This window comes from Sarcophilus harrisii, chromosome 5 (assembly GCF_902635505.1).
Source record: "Sarcophilus harrisii chromosome 5, mSarHar1.11, whole genome shotgun sequence".
NCBI classification, from domain to species: domain Eukaryota; kingdom Metazoa; phylum Chordata; class Mammalia; order Dasyuromorphia; family Dasyuridae; genus Sarcophilus; species Sarcophilus harrisii.
This window is the reverse complement of record NC_045430.1, coordinates 107,663,254-107,684,963: the sequence shown is the minus strand read 5'-3', so window position 1 is coordinate 107,684,963 and position 21,710 is coordinate 107,663,254. Positions and strand designations below refer to the sequence as shown.

Below are 21,710 nucleotides of genomic sequence, written 5' to 3'. Positions count from 1 at the left end.
TCTCACTCTTTTTGTTGTTGTTCGTTTGCATTTTGTTTTCTTATTCATTTTCTTTCCTTTTTGATCTGATCTTGTGCAGCAAGATAATTATACAAATATGTTTACATATATTGGATTTAAATTGGATTTAACATATATTTTAACATGTATAACATATATTGGATTACTTGTCATCTAGAGGAAGGGGTGAGGGGAAGAAGGGGGAAATTTGGAACACAAGACTATGCAAGGATCAATGTCGAAAAATTATCCATGCAAATGTTTTGAAAATAAAAAGTTTTAATTTTAAAAAAAAGACAAAAAAAAGATTATTGTTATTTCCTAATACATTTCGTTTTTTCTGGTCCCTCCCTAAGAAGCTCAAAAATTTTGCCTCACAATACCAGTTAATAGCCTGGATTTATACAGCACTTTGTGAGGTTTAAAAAGCATTTTACATAAGTTTTCTTATCTGGTTCTCACAACAAACTCGGTGAGATAGCCACTATTATTATCCCCATTTTAAAGATGGAGAAATTGAGGATGAGGAAGGTTAAAGGTCTTGCCTAGATAATATAGCTAGTAAATGTCTGAGTCAAGATTAGAATTCAGGTCTTTCATGAAGACTCCAGGTCTAGCATTCTGCCTGTTTTACCCCTTAACTCTGCTTCTTTATCATCTTCAAGTCCCTTCGCATTAATTAAGGCCAGTAAGTAGGACCAAATAACCAATATGAAACAGGAACAGTAAGAGAATGTGAGCTGCTGGCTCACATTAAAAAAAAAAAAAAAAAAAAAAATTTCTAGCCTGGGCCTGTAATATCCCCAAAATGTCTGTAAAAGAGAGTCACTCAATTTATATCTACCATTAAATACAAAACATGATCTTGAGTGAGCTACTTTATCTGTGTATTGTACTCTTCATTTGTGAAATAAAAGGGAGGAAGGAAATAAGTATTATTAAGTATCTACTATGTGTCAGACTCTGTTCTAAGCATTTTACAATTATTTTATTTGTTATTATTATCTGTATGTTAATATTTATTGATATTATCTTATTATCCTTACAATAATCTTGGGAGGTAGATGTTCTTATTATCTCCATTTTATAATTGAAGAAACTGAGGCAGGCTGAGGTTAACTCTGACTTGCCTAAGGTCATTTAGCCAATTAAAGTCTGAAATTGAATTTGAACTTGAGATTTCCAAGCCCAATATCCTATCTACTGTACCAGGTAGCTGCCTCTAGATTGGGCTAGATAAGCTCTAAGATTCTCTCCTTTGATGTTGTCATTAGGTACTCACCACATGGTGTGATGGTCTGAGAAGATATCTTCAGGCTGAAAGATCTCACCATCATAATAACAGGGGCACTGGGCTTTGGGCACACAGTTCCTCTTCTCATCAGTATACAGCCCAGGAGGGCAAAAACAGCCCTCAAGGCAGACTTCATTGCATTCCATGTCTGGATAGGAGAGGGAGCGGCAGGTCTGATTGCAAGGAGTCCCACACTGATGATAAACCTGGCCCTCTGGACAACTTAATGCTGGAGAAGAGAAAGAATAGAGTAAGAATAAGGGGTTTGGTCTTGGCATTTGTGAATAGTGGGAGAGAATGGGTCATTATATATTCTTTTCCCTAGATCTACATGCATCATTTCCTGAAGTCATGATTAATAACCCTTCCCTTCCCTTCCCACCTTTTCTTTCTCCTTTATTTTCTTTTTCTTTCTTCCTTTCTTCCTTCCTTCTTTTATTCCTTTCTTCCTTCTTTTCTTTCTTTTTTCCTTTCTTTCTTCCCTTCCTTCCTTCCTTCCTTTCTTCCTTCCTTTCTTTCTCTTTCTTTCTTTGTTTCTTTCTTTCCTTCCTTCCTTTCTTTTCTTTCTTTCCTTTCTTTATCTTTCTTTTCTGTAGTATTAGTAAATATGATGGAACCGCCTTCCCCAATCCATGTGTATTGACACTAATACCTCTTCCTACTATATGAAGTTATGTTGTACATCTTGGTATGAAAAGGAATTTTGAAGATGCTGCTTTTATCATTAGCTAGATGCTAATGGTAACATCATCAGAATAATAGGGAACAAGAAAAAGAGAGGGTAGGATTGCTCTGGGAAGTACAGAGAGGAACTGTGGGAAGGAGGAAGAAAATGAGAGTATAGTATAAGCTTGGCCCTAATAATTTTCTCTGGTAACCCATCAAGAATTTGTTGTTAATTTTCACTCATTTTCCCCTACTATCTGACTCTTTGTGACCCCATTTGGTTTTTTCTTGGCAAAGATATTGGAATAGTTTGCCATGTCCTTCTCCATCACATTTTACAGATGGAGGAACTGAGACAAACTAGAATTAAGTAACTTGCCCCAAAGTTACACAAGTAGTATCTGAAACTAAATTTAAACTCATGAATTCCTGATTCCAAGCCCAGGGCTCTATCCATTCTGCTACCTAGCTGTCCCAAGTACAAAGTTAAGAATTAACTAATTATTTTGGTAGAAACTATAAAAGTAGAACTAATTTTTTAGGCTTTCTAAGTGAACTAAATAGCAATATTTAGTAATATATTTATACAATATATATTATTATATTAGTAATATATATTTAATATATATATACAATACTAGTATATATATATTATATGCTAGTATACTATACTAGTATATATATACTATTATTAGTATACATATTAATATATATTATTATAGTATATATTAGTATTATATATTTATACTAAATATTTAGTATAAATATTTAATAGCAATATTATATATTAAAAAATATTTATTTTTATAGCTCTGAAGAGAAGGGACCACCTTCCAACCACTTCCTTCCCACTTTGAGCTATCTGATGATTTGATTTGGGATGATTTGAGATGGGAGGAACTACAGGGAAATACTCTAAGGTGTCAGAAAAACCCAGCTTCACACAGTGTAGTCAGGGGCAGGATCTGGCATTCTGGGCAACCACAATACCCAGCAGGTTGGCATGGCATGATATATAGCCATCAGGCTTAGGGATGCCCCTTGAGCAAATACTTTGGACAAATATAAACAGCAACGGTTACTTTAAATTTAACTCAAGTACTAACAAACGTAACAAATTTAAATGTTACTCAAAAGGGGGACAGTTCTTTTGACATGTAAACAAACTTACTTAGAGGATAATGAAATACACACAAAACATTGTAGGCCTAAAAGCAGCCACTAATTAAGAAAACGTTAAAGCTCAGAGAAAACATTGTGGGGCAGTGGAAGAAAGTCCCAGCTCCAGCATTAATTAATATTATTTGAACATGTCACAACTTGGGAGACTCAAATGAGGTGCACACTAATGTACGTCAAGGTCTTTGTAATTCTAAGGCAGTATATGAATAGAAATAATTCCCAAGGCACTGTTATTTGTAGCATAATTTTTTTTTCCTTTATTCAATGTGAGAGTTCTTTTCTTCCAAATTAGTCTTCTCAGGCTAGCTGAAAGCCACAAAGAAAGCAAACATTTTCTGTAGCTAAAACAGGTTACTGCAGCAGGAGAATGTTACTCATTCATTCATTCAACAAACATTTATAAAATTCCTGCTATGTTCAGAACCCTCTACTAGGCCTTAGGGAAATATAAAGTTTAACTAAGGTAGTCTTTGTGGAGAAAAGACAAATATACTATTATAATATTGCTATATCAGAGGAGTGTAGTAGATAGAAGGCCAGCCTCAGAGTCAGAAAGGGTTTCAGCTAGGAGTATGAAGGTAAATGTTTAACAACTAGACTTGAGGGAGAGGGCAAGGGGCCAAGGAGTGTATATATATATATATATATATACATACTTTTGACTTTTTTAACAGTCTAGACAATCACCAAAACAAAAACAAAGCAAAAACAAAAACAAAGCAAGGTCTGATCTTTATCTAGTGCCTATTTCTGAACTGTAAATACTCTTAATGGGCATTCTACAGAATCTACAGATTCAGCCTTAATTCTGACAAGTATGAGCTGTTTAACAAAGTTCCCCCCAACATCCCCAAGCAACTCCTTATGATTATAAATTGACAAAGAGCTGTGGCTCTGCCAGAACAAAGGGAATTTCCCCAAGATGAGTCCCTCCACCAATGAAGTCACAGGTCCAAACCAAATATAACCACATCACACAACATCTTATAAATTCATTAGAGTAATACCAGAGTGCTGTGGGTCTGAGAGGAAAGTCATTAAAAAGGGTCAGGGAAAGTAAAGGACATTTTCATGGGGGAGGTGCCACTTAAATTGGACTTTATAAAAGCTGGGTAGAATTCAGCTGGCAAAATGGAAGAGGGAGTTCATTAGCAACAATCTGATCCAAAACAGGGAGAGAGAAATGTGTTTAAGAGACTGGAAATTGCTCCATTTTTTTTTTGTCTGGGGGCAGTGTATGGAAGAGAATAATAATACATAAGGTATGAAAGTTAGGATAACATCAAATTATGGAGAGCTTTGAATGTCAAATAAAGTATCCAAAATTTTCTTAGGAGAAAATATAAGGAGATCATTGTCAATGTTCAAGCAGAGATGTTTCAAGACACTTGGGAAATTTTCTGCAAAAGAGAAAGAGAGCCCTTTGTTTTCTCCTGACTGATCTATCCTGCCTGACCTGAAAGAGCATAATACAGTAGGAAAACAACTGGTTTGGAAGTCATAAGGCACAGCTCTGCCATTTACAAACAGTGTGATTTGGGGCAAGTCACAACCTCCCTACATTTCAGGATCTTCATCTGTAAAATGAAGGTGTCGGCTTAAAGAAGTTTAAGATCTCTCTTCCAGCATTATAATCCTAAAATTCCTTTAGATTTGGAATGTCTGATTACTGTTTTCTGTAGAGTATCAATTAGATTTTAGATGGCCTTTATGCCCAGAGGCCTATAAAAACCATACATATTCTTTGATCCATCAATACCACTGTTGGGTGTGTATCCCATATAGCTAAAAAAAAGGAAAAACATCTATTTATACAAAAATATTTATGGCAGCTCTTTGTAATGGCTAAGAACTGGAATCAAGGGGATGCCCATCAATTAGGGAATGGTTGAGCAAATTATGGTATATGATTGTCATGTAATATTACTATACTACTAAAAAAATGACAAATAGGATCATTTCAGAAAAACCTAAACTTACATGAACTGATGCAGAATGAAGTGAGCAGAACCAAGAGAATGTTATATATAGTAACAGTATATTGTACAGTGAAGAACTGTGAATGACTTCAGTATTCTCAGCAATACCATGATGCAAGATAATCCTAAAGGAATCCAATGAAGCACTCTATCCACTCCCAGAGAAAGAACTGGTTTTGTCTGAATACAGACTGAAACATGCTATTTTTCACTTTCATTTTTTTTCATTCTTTTTTTATTCAAGTCTTCTTATTCAAAGTGACTAATATGGAAATATTTTATATAATTGCACATGATTAACCTATTTTGGATTGTTTACCATCTCAGGGAGGAGGGAGAAATAAATAAGAGTTACAATGGGTACTTCCTGGTGGAGATAAAGATGAATATGATAGAGAACACAACAGGTTCAAAAGAACAGGAAAATTCGAAGGAAAGTTTTGAAGGTGTAGGGAAAAGAAAGGCTGGTATTCTTAGATTCTAACCACTGTTCAAAGGTATGCTCTTGGATCTCTCTCAAGTATTTTACTCATTCAAACTGCTTTCTCCACTTTGACCTATAATACTAGGTAGTACCTATAGTACATACTACTTATAGTACCTATAATACAAGTAGTAGTAATGCTACTAGACCTATACGCCAAAGAGAAAAAGAATCCATGTGTTCACAATATTCATAGCAGCTATTTTTGGGTTAACAAAGAACTAGAAACCAAAAGAATACCAAAAATTAAGAGAAATCAGTTCAAAGACTAGCTGAACAAATTATAGTATACAAATTTAATGTGCTGTAAGACATTATTAAAGGAAGAGTTTCAGAAAAATCTGGGAAAACCTGTGTGAACTGATGCAGAGTAAAGTGGATACAATCAGGAGAATAATTTATTTAATAAAATTATAAAGACAGACAACTTTGGAAAAACACAATGATTTAGTAAGTAAAACTGATGATGAAGCATGCTGAAAAGTCATCATCTCTCCCAAAAGAGAGATGGGACTGGAATACAAATTGAAAATTATTTTTTTGGACATGACCTGGGAAAAATTTGTTTTGTTTGACTATGTGCATTTGTTAGAAGGGTTTTGATTTCTTTTCTATCTTTTTCTTACAGTGATAGGGAGGCATTAAGAAAGGGAAGAAAATAGATTTTTGTTCACATTAAATAATTTATTTCACATTTAAAGCCTTTCATAATCTGGCTTCCTACCTTTTCTGTCTTCTTAAACCCTTATACCTACTCTGAGATTCCGTGACACTGGCCTTCTTGGAATTCCTCTCACAAAACACTCCATCTCCCACTTCCAGGCATTTTCAATGACCATTCTCCTTGCTTGAAACATTCTCTTTCTTCATCTCCTCCTCTGGCTTCCTTTTGGTTCCTGTTAAAATTCTATTTTCTATAATAAGACTTTCCCAACCTGCCTTAATTCTAATACCTTCCCTTTGTCCAATTTATCCCATATGCATCTTGTTTTTACGTAGTCATTTGCATGTTGCTTCCCCCATTAGATTGTAAACTCCTTGAGAACAAAATTATCTTTTGTTTTTCTTTGTATTCCCACTGCTTAGCAGTGTCTGATATGTACAAGACACTTAATAAATAATTATTGACTGACAGATGGATTCCAGAACCTAAATGTCCAAATAATACTGAATTAGAAAGCAGATTGATGCCAACCTGAAGCAAGAATAGCTTGCATTTTAGTGAAAAAATTTTATCTTATCCAATCTTCCAAAGAGCTTTTAAAATAACTGCTTCTAACTATGAAATTAATGAATGTTGACAATAGTTAAGTCTTTCCTTATGAATATCTGAATACTCATGAAATAATCATCTAAACTGTCAGCCAGTGCTTTCCCAATCTGAATAAACTCAACCAAAAATTGTTGCTTTGGACTTAAAATACAAATAATTCTAATTCACTGAAGGATTATCATATAAAAAGATAATTTGGACTTTAAATTCTCATTAATTTATAAATCCCAGGGGAGAGCATATCTTTTCTGTGTAATTGAACTTTTATATTTAAATAAAAAGAAATTTAATAGGAGTTGAGAAATCATGCTTTGAACAGAAAAAAATTAAGAAGAGAACAAAAACAAGTATGGCAATTTTGTTATCACCATGTCAAATTTAATATATACTTTAAGAACTATACCTAACAAAAGTTCATAATTTCATATACAATATGTTTTCTATTAAAACAAACCTTGTCAAAATTTACTTCCTGCAGAAAGCTCTCTGTATTTATATCCAACTTACTCTCATCACTTCCCAGAACTTATTTACTCAAATGTGGTATTCAAAGCCTAGGTTGCTGAACAAACACTCAAAATATTGAATATCAATTCATCTTCCAGCTGCTTTCTGCATCTGGCCTCTCTAATTAGCTTTCCAGCTTCTAGGAGTAAGAACTTCAGCAGGTATTTTTTGAAGATCTCTCCCCTCCCTGCAACTCACAAAGAGCTACTTAAAATTAAGCTACGAAAGCTTAAAACTACATTAAGACTTTTGGGACACTCTACATAGTGGTCTGGGGCAGCTAAGTGGTACCCTGAATAGAACAATGGGTCTACAGTCAGGAAGACCTGAGTTCATGTACGACTTCAGATATTTACTAACTGTATGACACTAGGCAAATCACTTAACCCTGTCTGCCTCAGTTTCCTCATCTGTAAAAGGAGATAAAAGAAGAAATGGAAAACCACTCTAATATCTTTGCCAAGAAAACCCCAAATGGGGTCACAAAGAATCAGACTCCCATGAAATGAAATATAGTGTTCTAAACATAGTGGGCAATCAATTGCTCAAAGGTCAAAACACGATGATCACTCAGTGTTTGAGAAGTCACAGGAGTCTAGGATTCAGAACTAAAAGGAACCACAGATGGGGAAACTGAACCCCTCTGACAAAAATGAAAGGATTTCCTATGATCCCATATCTAGTAAATGTCAGAGTCAAATTGGAATTAGGTTCTCCAATTCCAAACTCAGTGCTCTAGTCATTATATTAACATAGATATCTTGGCAATCCCTGTTTAGCTCCCATAATTTTCAATTAAGGTCCCAAAGGCATAAGGAAGATATTTTCTCCAGGCTATGAGCTGATGAGCATTCAAAAAAAAAAGTCACCCTGTAGCTTTAAATGGTTGTAATCTTGCTAGAGGAGTAAATATAGTCATGGGAGGGAACATCACCTGGGAAATTTAAGATAAAAACCATGAAAGAATAGTTTCTTTTATTTCCCCCCATGTTTTTCAGTTCTAATTCACTTTCTAATTTGACTTCCACATCAGGAATAAGAGGGCACTAGACAAAGGGAATTTCTGATACCCAGGAAAGCCAAAGAAGTGTCTTGCCTTTGACAAAATGTCAAGCAAGTCCCAGGAAGACCTCTGGTATATGGGGCAGATCCTTTCCCTCAGAAAGAGAAGATATGGAGGGATTCTGATCTTTACTAATGCAGAGAAACCCCTGACTAATAAAATCAGGAGATCCTCCGAAATAAAACTCAAACAGGACAGAACAATATAAAGCAGGGTATTTTCATGATGATTTCCCAGGAACATATGCCTCCATTGTTCCAGTCCCAGGGGTACATAGATGGAAGACAAAGTTGGCTGTGTTTGAAATAATACAGTCTTAACTCCTGAAAGGCCCCACTCTCCAACTCTGTTCAAATGAGATCACGTCTAGGAAAGTGTTTTAGAAAAAATAAAATGTTCTATACAAATATAGAACCAAGAACACATAGCCAATATGAATATTATTTTATTTTTATTTTGCATTTCCCTGCATCCCCAGATGTTTCTTAAAAATAAAAATGTATGTAAAAATATGTAAAAAATGGATGAAATAGTGAATTTAGGTGACATAATCCCATGCGTTTGAATTTTAAAAATAAATATTGTTTCAGAAATATATATAGAGAGAGAGAGAACCAAAACTAGGGATTTCTGTAAGAGCACTGAGTATTCCTGTATTTGGAGATAGGAAGAAAATGTTTTCCCCTGCAGTTGAGATAGGCAGGAGCAGAAGGAAGAGGAGAGCACACTCTGGCTTTCATCCTGGTCTGGCAACTTTCTATTTTACCCAATTATTTTTCTTATCTTGGTGTTAAGCTCTGTTGTTTTTAAGTAACCAGAGAACTTCAAGTGCTTTAGCACACTCTAAATTTAGCACCCTGGAAAAAAGTTCCAGTTACTCCACCCTAGTTACAACTCTGCAAATACAAGTCATTACTATGACTTGGACCAAGCTGAGAAAAGCCCCATATATATATCACTCCTCAGGCCTCCAGGAAACTGCTCAGTTGGCTCTGTGCATCAGAAGGAAATAGTACCCACCGCAGAAGCCTGGTTCTCTCCACTCGATCATAATGCCCTTCCTGGCACAGGCTGAGGCATAGCTGGCCACTGCGGAGCACAAGCAGTCTTTCCCACTGGAGCAAGAGCAGACATCATAGTGGCAATTTTTCAAGTAGGGAGTTGGGCTGATCACAGGATGGCATGGCTCAAACTTGGAAGACGTCAAGAGAGAACAAGATTCCTCAGCATATTTGGCTTAAAGGAAAGACAAGCAGAGAGCCTGTTGTAATGCTTTTCCCCAGACACCATGGCAGATGTTATACACCAGTCGTGCACAAGGATTATTCATCAACAAACCAAATAAAAATGTCAATTCTCTATTATGGAAGAATGGATAGAAGAAATAATGTAATTATTTACATTGATGGAATGATGGAAGAAAATGTAATCCAATATAGCAATTGATCCATAAATAGTAAAAAAAAAAAAAAAATGTTTTTAAAATAATTTGTTTTTGAACTATAATATAAATAATATGTATATATACATACACATGCATATATACTATATATATATATATATATATATATATATATGTGTGTATATATATATATATCCTCAGCTTGATATGTCTTCTGACTCACAACAATACAATTCAATACTGGGAAGGAACTTCAATACCTAGTCCACACTCATTTTACGGATGAAAAAACTCCCAGAGAAGGGAGTTATTTGCCCAACATGACATGTAGTAAGCAGCAAAGCCAGAATTTGCATCCTGGCCTTCTGACTTATTCTGCTGTTTCAGACAGTCTATTATAAGGTGCTTGACCCAGGCTTTTAATAAAAGAGAATTTGTATTCCTTGGGTTAACAAAGATTGGAGTAGATGGACCAGAAGTTGTCAGTTGGGGTGTGATGGAGAAGGACTATATTTAGTATCAGCAGGCCAGGGTTCGAATCTTGATCTCCTGTTTAACCTGGACAAATCGCCCGTCCTCTCCAGATTTCAGTTTTCTCATTTGTAAAATGAGAGTAATATAATCATTGCATAATTTACCTTCTAAAGTTGTTGGGAGGAAAACATTCCATAAAATGAAAAGTACCTTATAAATATGAGTTATTCTCAATATTTCTCCATTTGAATCCTATTCCATTTTCTCATTGTGTTGTCCTGGCTGTAGCAAGTCCTACTAAGTTTGAAAGGTTCATAAGATTCCAGAATAGAAGCTGTAAGAGACTTTGAGCTCAGTTTGGATGAAGCCTAATGTGTCTAATGTCCAAGGGATTGTTGGCTAAGTTTCACAAAACATGATCATGAGACAATAAATTTTTTCAGCCACAGCAATTTCCAAAGACTATCAATTAAGATATGGACAGACTGGCAATCTGTGTCAATTAAGAGAGTACTCCCACCCATAGATCATCAAAGTTTTTAAGTATTATTTTCATTATCATATCATTTTTTTATGAGATGATAGGACAAGGATGCTTACCTTAGGGTCCATGAATTTTTTATAGATAAACTATTTCAAAATAATTGCTTTGTAATCCCCTGTACTTTATTCCATATTCATTTAAAAATGCAATTCTAAAGAAATGTCCATAGTTTATAGATATGCTCATCAATTTGCTAAAGGAATTAATGATACAAAAAAAAAAAAAGGTTGAGCCTCTGTGATAGAGAAAAGCCAATGGAAAGTTTTTTTAAAAATTGCAGATTTGCCTAGAAAACACGCAACATGAATATAATTAAGAGTTGACTATAAAACAGGTGCCTCAGCCCAGTCCTCCCTTCTGTACCCCACTATTACACACAATTTAAGATAATCACATTCAGTCACTGCCCAGTCTCCTTCCGGGAATACATACTTAACCGAGGGTTAAGATTACAGGGATCACTGTCCTGTTTCAGCAAATCTTGGCAATCTCCATTGAGTTTCCAGCAGTTTCCAAAATCTTCCACCAAAGGCTCTATCAGCCCCGAAGGGGTGAGAAAGTCATCTCCTTTGTTGCCATTGTAATTACCACACAGGCCGCAAGTCTTCCCAGCATATACTGGAGACAGCTGAGGAAAGATTTGACAAGACTGGCTGAGAGAGCTCTTCCAAGCAGCAACCATTTCATTTTGCTAATGATTGTTATAATCAAATGGCTTTCAGATTCAAAAATAAATCTAAATTTAATAAAAAGCAGCTGAACCTCAGGATACTGGAAAAATGAGAGTTCTCTGCAGTTCATTTGCTCTGCCAATCTATTTATCTGCCTTCAAAACCCTGAATAATAGAATTTTGGATTGGAGAGAACAAGACAACAAGCATTTATTCTAATAATAACAACTCCCACATATATAGTACTTTATGGTTTACAATGCACTTTCCTCATAACAACTTTATCAAGTAGAGCATGTAGATATTACAGTCTTCATTTGTAAAATGAGGAAGCCAGTGTCCCAAAGGGAAGATGTCTTACCTACTGTCAGATAGCTCATAAGGGTCCCCTTCCTCCAAGAGGCAGCTATTTGGTAGGTAGAGTACAGGACCAGAAGTTAGGAAGACCTAAATTTGAACTTCAGTCATTTAATTATTTAGCTGGATGAACCTAGGAAAACCACGTAGCCTGGCTGTCTCAGTTTCCTCAACTGTAAAATGAAGATAATAATAATAGCACCTCTCTACCACACACCAGGGTTGTGTGAGAATTAAATTAAATAATACTTATATAGTGTTTAACACAGTACCTGGCACATAGTCAGCATTATATAAATGTTAGCTATAATAATTTTTATTAATAATAAATACTTATTTCCTTTCTTCAAGGTCTAGTGCACTTCCTCTATATTAGTTCCTCTCAAAAACAGAGACCTTTGCTCAAAGCATGTCTCTTCCATATTAATTTTCCTAAATTAATCCCACTAGCCTGTGGTCCCTCAGCATTTATGTATTTATCCTATGCTGAATTCATAGAAGCATAAGTTCCAGTGATGAGATGATCTAGTTCTGCCTCTTCATTTTACAAATAAAATAACTACCTCAATCATAGTTCTAAAGCTGGAAGGCACTTTAGAGGCCAAACTAATCCAATCTGCTCATTTTACACATGGAGAAACTGAGGCAAGGTAATAACTGGATGAAACCTAGATCTTCTGACTCTAAATCCAACATTCTTTCCATATACTCCAACTTGAATATTTGTTGAGTGCATATATATATTCTATTTGTTGTGTGGGATTTCTTTGTGTAAGCACTCTGTCCCTCCTATCAGATTATTAGCTGCTCAAGAACTATATTCTTCTCTAAGTTTCAGGTTTTTTTCAGCTCTAATGTGATACTTTTAACTACCTTCTCTGTGAAACTCAAATGTAATGAGAAAAATAAAGCTTTACTAAATAGGAACTCTCACTGTCTATCTTATTTCTTTCACTGCTCTCCATAGCACCAAACAGAAGGCTTGGCAAACAATGGGCATTGAGGATTCAATCTTAAATGACTGACCTTTCCTCAGGGATCTCAAAGCATCTAATAACATTAATTCAGTTCCACTGGACAAATTGTACATCTGAATGACTGCCAGCATACTTGTGGAGAGAATGGAGAAAGAAAACACTGCTTCTCCCTAATTCAAGGAAGAAGATTGGGAAGGAATAAGTGAAGCATAAGTAGGGAAATAAGCTTGGATGACTCATTCACTTAGGATCAGGATAAACAATTACTTTAAGATTAAAGAATAGAAAAACAATCCAGAGATAAGAGTGTCTCTCCAGATACACGTATTAGCCTTCCCAAAACCCATTAGCCCCTGAATGTCAAACAGTAGACAAAGCATCAATGAGCCCCAAATGGTTCAGCTTTGAGGAGTAGAGGGCTGAAACTAGAGGAAACAGAGCAGAATGACTGGCAAGGAGTCTGAGGGCATGTGCCAGGAAGACTATCTCAATTCTGAAGGACATAACTCCCTTATTTTACAGAAACAAAGAGCATTTTGCCCAGGGGGCCACACAAGTAGTAACATTCAAGGCAGAATTTGAATCTCAGTCTTGACTGAAGCTGACTGAAGCTCAGTCAATCAGCTCTATCCTGATGACCTAGGAGATCCATGACTTTAGAAACCCCTAGACTATTTCTAATTTCCCATCATTCATGCCTTTATCAGTTTATGCCCACAATAACCACTTATTAAATTTAAATTGAGACCCCTTTCCCACATTGTATAGATGAGATTTTATTTGGCACCAGGACTGGGAAGTACATCCAAGAGGGCTACCTCCTACTCTTGTGGGTCTTCCACAAAACCAAAGGACTACCCTGGGGTCCTCCGAGTTCCAAGCCTAAGCCCAATTGGGATACATTTTAGGATCCTTTCCAAATTCTAAGTTATAAATCTTTGTTTCTGTAAAACATGAGATTAGATTCTCAGAACATTACTTAACATAGGAAATCATCTCTGGAAAAAATGCAAAGTAGTTGAAGTATAATTGTGGATTTCTTGATTTTACTAACAATGTTCCTCTTCTTTCTCCTAACATCCCTTTTTTTTCTACCCTCTAGGCCAGAGGTTGTTAAAATGTTTTGAGGTCATAGACCTCTGATTGCCTGGTAAAGTCAATGGATTACTTCTCAGAATGCTTTTGGATACATAGAAAAAAAAGCATATAGGATTATGAAGGAAGAAATCATATAGAAATATATCAACACTTGTATTTTTTTTAAATAAATTCATAGACTCTATATTAAGAATGTCTATTCTGGCTCTGACCCTGTGATAAAAGATAACTCTATCCTTAGGGTTCATCACCTTGGGATCTTCTGAATCCCTAAAGCTAAAGTATTTCAATGAATGGCAGCAGCCAGAAACCAAAAACCAGATTACAGGAAATAAGAGAATCCTGTTCATAACTCTGAGTGCAGAGGCTTAGTGTAGAAAATGAGATTCTTTCCCCATTGCACAAAGCCAGTCTTGCTTCAAGCATAAGGGGACATTGTGAGGGCCCTTGGCCGTTGGACATGAAGGGGGAGGCTCTCAAAGGAGACTTGCCTTCACCAGCAGTTTCCCACTCCCGTCCCAGTCTATCTGCAGGTCCTCTCCATAGGTAAGGCGCAGGGAGGCCATCACGGTCCTCTGGATCCTAAGATCTCCTAAAACAGAGTAGGCAGCAGGATTTAGGCAAGGCAGGGTGAAGGGGAATAGGAAGAACAAGCAGATGGCTCTTACAATGGAAAAACGCAGCACGATGTAGGGAAGGTTGAGCATCTCAGGAAAGAAGTCAAAGTGAGTGGAGTTTGGGGGAAGATATCTGCATTCCCACATCTTGTACTGTCTCTCTGTTGCCACCAGAGGGTGACAGAGGCCACTGTGTATTAAGATTGACTAGCAGAGTTTGCAATAAAATGCTTTCATCTGTATTTTGAAATTAAAAACTAGATTTGTGATTTCACTGGTTAAAGGAAACACCCAGATGAAGAAACTTCTTCTATCATAGCAGAATCTGTGTCTTTTTTGCGTGGCGATTTATAGTTTTTTTTTTTTACAGATAGCTAGATAGGTAAATAAGTAGGTAGGTTAGGTAGGTAGATAGGTAGGTAAATAGGTAGGTAGGTAGGTAGGTAAATAGGTAGGTAGGTAGGTAGGTAAGTAGGTAGATATGTAGGTAGGTAGGTAAGTAAATAGGTAGGTAAATAGGTAGGTAGGTAAGGTAGGTAAGTAGGTAGGTAAGTAGGTAGATATGTAGGTAGGTAGGTAAGTAAATAGGTAGGTAAATAGGTAGGTAGGTAAGTCGGTAGGTAGGTAGGTAGGTAGGTAAATAGGTAGGTAAGTAGGTAGGTAGGTAGGTAGGTAGGTAAGTAGGTAGGTAAGTAGGTAGGTAGGTAAGTAGGTAGGTAGGTAGATAGGTAGGTAGACAAATAGGCAGTAGATAGAGATAGATAATATATAGGTTTATACATATATGTGTGTATTTTTTAAAATCTCTGTCATATATGTATAGTGTTTTACAACTTTAAAAGTCCTTTCATACACATTAGTTCACATGATTTTCAAAACAACCCTATGAGATAACTCAGTGAGTTTTATTCTGTTGGATTCTAAGCCCCACTTTACAGATGTTGTGGTTTGTCCTTCATTTTGGAAGAAAACCATGACATCAGGGAGGTAATGCCATTATATGCAAGTGGATGACAAACTGGTTAAGTGATATGCCTAAGGTTCCATGATTAGTAAAGGACAAAATGAAGACTGGAAGCAGATCTTCTAAAAGCTGGTCTTCTTTTCACCTAGGTAGCTAGGGAACAAAGTGCCTGGTGTTCTGGATCTGGAATCAAAAAGACCCGAGTTCAAATATAGCCTCAAATACTAGTAGTATTATCCTGGATGATTCATTTAATCTCTATCTCAGTTTCCTCGACTGCAAAATTCAAATGATAACAGCACCTACTTCCCAGGTTGTGAAGATCAAATGAGATACTGTTTATAAAAAGTGCTTAGCACAATACCTGGAATATAGTAGGCACTTAATAAATGCATATTTCCCTCACTATACAACACTAATTTTAAATACAAGGGCTTTGCTAGAATACACAAAGAGTCCATGAAGATGGAGTTAGTTTGAAAAGAGTTCATACAATTTTGAAGAAACAAAATCTTAAACATGAAAGAGAACAGGTAAGAATATGGGAAGAATTGAGCCATTCAGAATGGAGGAAGAGAGGGGGAAGTACTAACCCTCCACTTGAGATACAAGGGATGTTTACCTTGCATTAGGGGGATCTGAATGTCCTGTCCATCCAGTGAGACCACCCCCCCATGCTTCAGTTTCACCATGCTGTTGTGCAGATAGAGGAGCCTGAGGGTGACAGAGCGAGTGCAAACAGCGTCTGGGTCATTGGCGCACTGGAGAGAGAGAGAAGCAGGACGAGGATTTTACACAGACACAAACAAACAACAAATGTATGTGTGTATATATATGTAACATATGTAAATATTATATATAAAGAGAGGCATAACAAAGTTATATATCTATTATATAAATATACTTAAAATTAAAATACCCCCATCCCATTATCCTTAAAACTGTCCCCACTCAGGAACAGAAATTTCTCAACTCCCTAAAGAACCTGTCCCTATTCATCACCCAAGTTCCCTCTCTTTCCCTTGCCACCATTTTTGGGGGGTCCAATGTTCACCACTGCTACGTTGTTTTATATATATATATATATATATATATATATATATATATATGTATGTATGTATGTATGTATGTATAAATGTGATTAAACTCTTATAATGCTCTTTGACCTTTGTTTGCTATGGCAAAGAGAAAAGACTATTAAATCCCAGCAAGTGCCTAGAATACAAACCATTTAAGGCCTCTTGATTGTAACCTAACTGATCTGTCATTCCTGGAGCCAGGACAAACTAAGGGATTTCTTCAAGTTCCTTCCAATAAAGATAACATGGGGGATTTCAAACTAAAGAAGAGGCTGGATGAAATAATGAAATCTCAGACCTCAAAGAGATCTGGCCTCTTAAAGATCACCTGGCCTAACCTAACTTAAGGCAGGGGGTTAGATCTGATGACCTCTAAATCCATAAACTTCCCTGAAAATCAAGATTCATGATTCAGAGATGATTTATGATTTCCTAAAGTAGCCCACTTCCTTTATAAACACTTCCAATTGCTGGAGGTTATTCTTTAAATCAAACCAAAATCTACTTCCCTGTTATTTCCACACACTAGTCCTAGGACTTTATTTTGGGCCAAAGTAATCCTTCTTCCACATAAAAACCCTTCAAATTCTTGAGGACAATTATTATATTCACAATGACTTCTCTTTTATAGGCTAATCACCTCTAGTTCCTTCAACCAATCATCTTAAGGCATGCTTTTGTGTCTCTTCATCATCCTTTGGACTCATTTCTGTTTGTTCTTGTCTTTCCTAAAATATGACCCCTAAAACTAAACATATTAAATGAGATAGAATCTGAGCAATCTTACTCTAGTACAATGAAACTAAAACTTCTCTAGTCCTAGACACTATTTGTCTAATGAACACAAAATAAAATACTTGGAAAACAGATGTGTTTCTTTCATATAAATACAGTGCCTCTGTGCTCCCATTGCTCCAGAGGGAGTTTTCACTATTTCCTCTCCCAACCATTCATTTGGACATAAATAGCAACTCACCTGGACAGTTTCTATGATGATAGAGAAGGTATTATCCTGGCAGTCCCGAGCCAATAAATATTGGCAAATTCCACTGAAGGTAAAGTACTTGTTGTCAAAACTCTTGAAATGGGACTGACCTGTTACCAGACACTCCCCTGGAGGAACACAAAGGAAAGGAAGAAGAAAAGAATTTCATAAAATATGGAAAAGGTACAAGGCAAAATTATCAGCAAATCAATTTTTCCACATTTCTAAGCATATTCCTTTCCAATGCAACCTGAGAAATCATCCTCTAAAACTTTAAAGGAATTCACTCATCAAACCTTTGTGGAACACTGCCAGAAGCAAGACAGAATACTAAGATGAATAAAATAAAGGTGTAGTCTCAAAGACCTTACAGTCTGATAGGAGAAATAATAAAATCCTAAGGAAGTCTGAATCTCAGATCCCATGCAGTCCAAATCCCTTTAATTTACAAATGAGGAAACGGAGGCCCAAAGAAGTTCTTTGGCTTGCCCAAGATCATAGGTAAATATCAGAGAAGGATTTGAATCCAGGTTCTCTAAGAGGCTAGATAGAAGAGTGAGTAGAGTAAATACTCATCTTCCTGAGTTCAAATCTCAGGCATTAACTAGCTGTGTGATCCTGGACAAGTCACTTATTCATGTTTCCTCATAGGAAAAGACCAAAAAAATGGCAAGCTACTCTAGTATATTTGCCAAAAAAAAAAAAAAAAAAAATAGAATTAGGAAGAATCAGAGTAAGCTAAAACAAGTGAACAACAATAAACCTATGACTCCAGAGGAGCCAGTGTTCTGTTTGATGACCTGATTATCACATACAAAATCAGCACAACACAAGATAGATTATGATAAGTGCCATAAGAAAGAAGTTATGATATAATTGAAAAGATCATTAAATCTTGGTCTGGGAATTGCCAGGGGCCATGCATCCTTGCATCTCCACAATCATTTTCTATCCTACTGCTACTGCTAATGTTCTGCCCTCCCCATTATCACTCTGGAGGCCATTCAAGCCCAGAAGGAACTGAACCACTCAACTCTGAACTTCATGGAGCCTTGCATCCTTATTTTCTCCCTAGCCATCATCTTTCCCCTTATTCTCACTTTCTACCTCTTGCTCTGAGAATTATAATTAACATTACCATTGCCTTCAGATTTGGGGGACATGATCTCAATTTCAGACACATAGAATGACATCAAGGATTTAACAAGAATGAGAAGGAATTTTCTACCCCCAATTCAGATACTTGCCTGGGGCCAAGCATCTTGATTTGTACCAAGAGTAAATTGCTCAAAAGAAGACATAAAATGTCTGCTTGGTACATTCTGTGGGATTTAGCTGGCTGGCTGACTGGGTGTGGTGGCTCACAGTTCTAAGCAATGCCCTAAAACATCTGGCTGCATTATTCCCTGCTACAAAGAGATTTTGTTGTTGTTGTTGTTCAATTATTTCAGTCATGTCCAACTCTTCATGACTGCTTTTGGGGTTTTCTTGGCAAAGGCATTGTAGTGATTTGCCATTTGCTTCTTCAGCTTATTTTTACAGATGAAGAACTGAGGCAAGCAGGTTAAGTGATTCACCATGGATCACACAGAGGATCTGAGGTCACTTAGCTGTACCCCCTTTTTTATTAGTTGTTATACCCCAGTAGGTGACAGCAAAAAGTAGTAGATTCATGTGTTATCAGACAACAGGTCAGAAGAAATGATGGTCAGAAAAAAATAGTAGAGAGGAACACAGGGACACAGGACATCAGCAGCAGGTATGGATCTAATGTGTCTGGGTAGCCTCTGGGGTTCCTCCTAGATGAAGACTTATGAACCTAAGATCCATGATTCTGTATGATTTCTCTCAATCATGAACATACTCTGGACACACTGATCTGTATATTTGGGTACTCCATACATGTATCCTGATCACAGTAGTTTCCTGGAATGTGTATCCTTCTGTCCAATAAATGTTCCCTGGACACAGAAGTTATCTTTGTGGGAGCTCTACAAATGTTTTCCTTAATTATGCATTTTTATATGTATATGCCCTCCTCCACTGGAGGTATGGTCATTTGGGAAAAGGTACACCTGATATATGCATAGGAGACTTTTCTTTATTATTTTATTTGTTGTATTATTTCATAAATGTCTATAACTTTGAGCTAATATGCCCTCTACTTGACTTATAAAATAAATACATTAATGAGGGGTTATTAGCTATGGTTTGAGATGCTGACCCATAGAATGCCTCAAACATCAGGTAGCTTTCTAGGGGGTCCAGGTGCTACATTCATAAAGAGTGTTATTTTTAAATGTCCTTGAGTTGTGATTTCTGGGCTAGGTTTGCAGGACTTCACTGAACCCATTATTATAATTTCTCAATGGAAAAATACATCACCAGGTATTTTGAATAGCAAGTGAGCAATACCAATGATCCCTAGGAATTCTTGAAACTCCAGAGGAGAGTTCAGTACCCTATACTTTCACCAGGTCTCTAAAGAGACAATTCTCAGAGCAACTTCACAAATCCCGGCTCCCCCCCCCATCCTGTTCATATGCCCCAGCTGCCTTCCTACAGTTCCAGCCCCATGACTGCATCCTGGACCAATAAAGGGCTAGGAACGCCATCTGGCCATGATCTCATCACCGGTGCCTGGGAAGTACCGACATCAGCAACTTAAATACCCAGCCCAGGCTGACACTCTCTGTAGGTTAAAAACTAAATCCTTTCCCTACCCCAAAATACTCCCTTAGGCCTACTATGTTACCTTAGTCTCTGTGTCCCAACCTTCTGGCTCCCTGGAATTAGTTTGCTGCCTTCCAGGCATACCACATTCTAGGGGACATTTGTCCAGAGTGGGGTCTCTGCCAAAAGTCCAATGCTCCCTACTCCTCCCCTTTGCTCAGGGCACCCCCTGCTCTTGGCCTGAGGCAACTGCCCACAATGGATGCATTGAGGCTGAAAGAGCAGCCTGGAATTCTTCCCAATTTCTCTTTGTAGTGTTTCTTCTGTCTATTCTCATCTTTGTCCCTATAGTTGTAGACTTTAAAGAAAAAGAAAAATAGGTGTAAAGATTTTTCATCTCTAAAATAAATAACATCTATACATTTATTAGTGTATATATATAAAAAACATATATATATATATATATATATATATATATATATATATGGATAGAGAGTACTGCAGCTACAATATAGATACACACATACACACACACACACACACACACATAAACACATGATAAATAGATAGACATATATACTATATCATTTCTAAAAAAGGAATGCCTTAAATACTGAGTTTTAGGGATTGAAAAAAACAAACTAGATCTAAGGACTGGGGTCCCTTTAAGAGATAGTCCTATAACCAGCAACATCCTGGCTTCTGTCCAGAGGCTAACAATAGGCCCTGTCAGACAGCCAGGGAGTCACCAAGGGCAACAAGGGAGATTCCATCTATCCTTCTGTTTAAAGCTGGACTCTCTGATGAATCTAGGCTGGAGCCTTTCTCTTTGAATCTCCATAGACCTGTTAGTTTCCCTGGTTGGAACCCTCCCATACCCAAAGACAGTCAAAGTATTCATCAGGTATAAAAGTTAAAAGCAGACAGTCCAGTAGATCTTAGGAAATGAGCGACTCTTTTATCTGTTAAGAAACTAGAACTGCCCCTCAGATAGCTAAAGAAATGAAACTGTTACTTATACTTCCAAGCTTCTACTTAGTCTTTTTTAGAAATAAGGGAAAGGGAAGGACATCTGACTTTCTCCTATGAGCAGCAATCCCATAGGTCCTGATAAGGGTTGAACCACTAAGATCCATGCCACAGGATCTATGTATGAGAGGACACTCACTGTCTACTCTCTTTAACAATACAGCACCAAATGCTCCCCCACATCCCTAACTACCTTAGGGAAAAACAGGGAAGAGAAGGAGTAGGAAGTCATTATTACCAAAGACTCTGAAGGAAGCCTTGATTGTAGATATGATGGAAATACACAAGAGCAGGGGGAAGGAATAGAAAAAAGGAGAAAGTCTGGTTAAAAGAATGCTAGACAGGACCAGGAGATCATTATATACTTCAACAACAATACTATATGATGATCA

The 21,710-nt window shown here is 36.7% G+C and overlaps 1 protein-coding gene across 2 annotated transcripts in view; it reads right to left on the bottom strand.

Moving 5' to 3' along the window:
• VWF (von Willebrand factor) overlaps window positions 1-21,710 on the bottom strand; it is a 198,937-nt gene that overhangs the window by 112,692 nt on the left and 64,535 nt on the right. For both annotated transcript variants that reach the window (XM_023504571.2, XM_031938302.1), the window contains 6 exons: window positions 17,608-17,744; window positions 16,175-16,313; window positions 14,463-14,563; window positions 11,301-11,496; window positions 9,469-9,684; window positions 1,283-1,523 (listed from right to left, as the gene is read on the bottom strand). In XM_023504571.2, coding sequence (XP_023360339.1) covers window positions 1,283-1,523; window positions 9,469-9,684; window positions 11,301-11,496; window positions 14,463-14,563; window positions 16,175-16,313; window positions 17,608-17,744 — 1,030 coding nt within the window. The remainder of the gene's footprint in view (window positions 1-1,282; window positions 1,524-9,468; window positions 9,685-11,300; window positions 11,497-14,462; window positions 14,564-16,174; window positions 16,314-17,607; window positions 17,745-21,710) is intronic.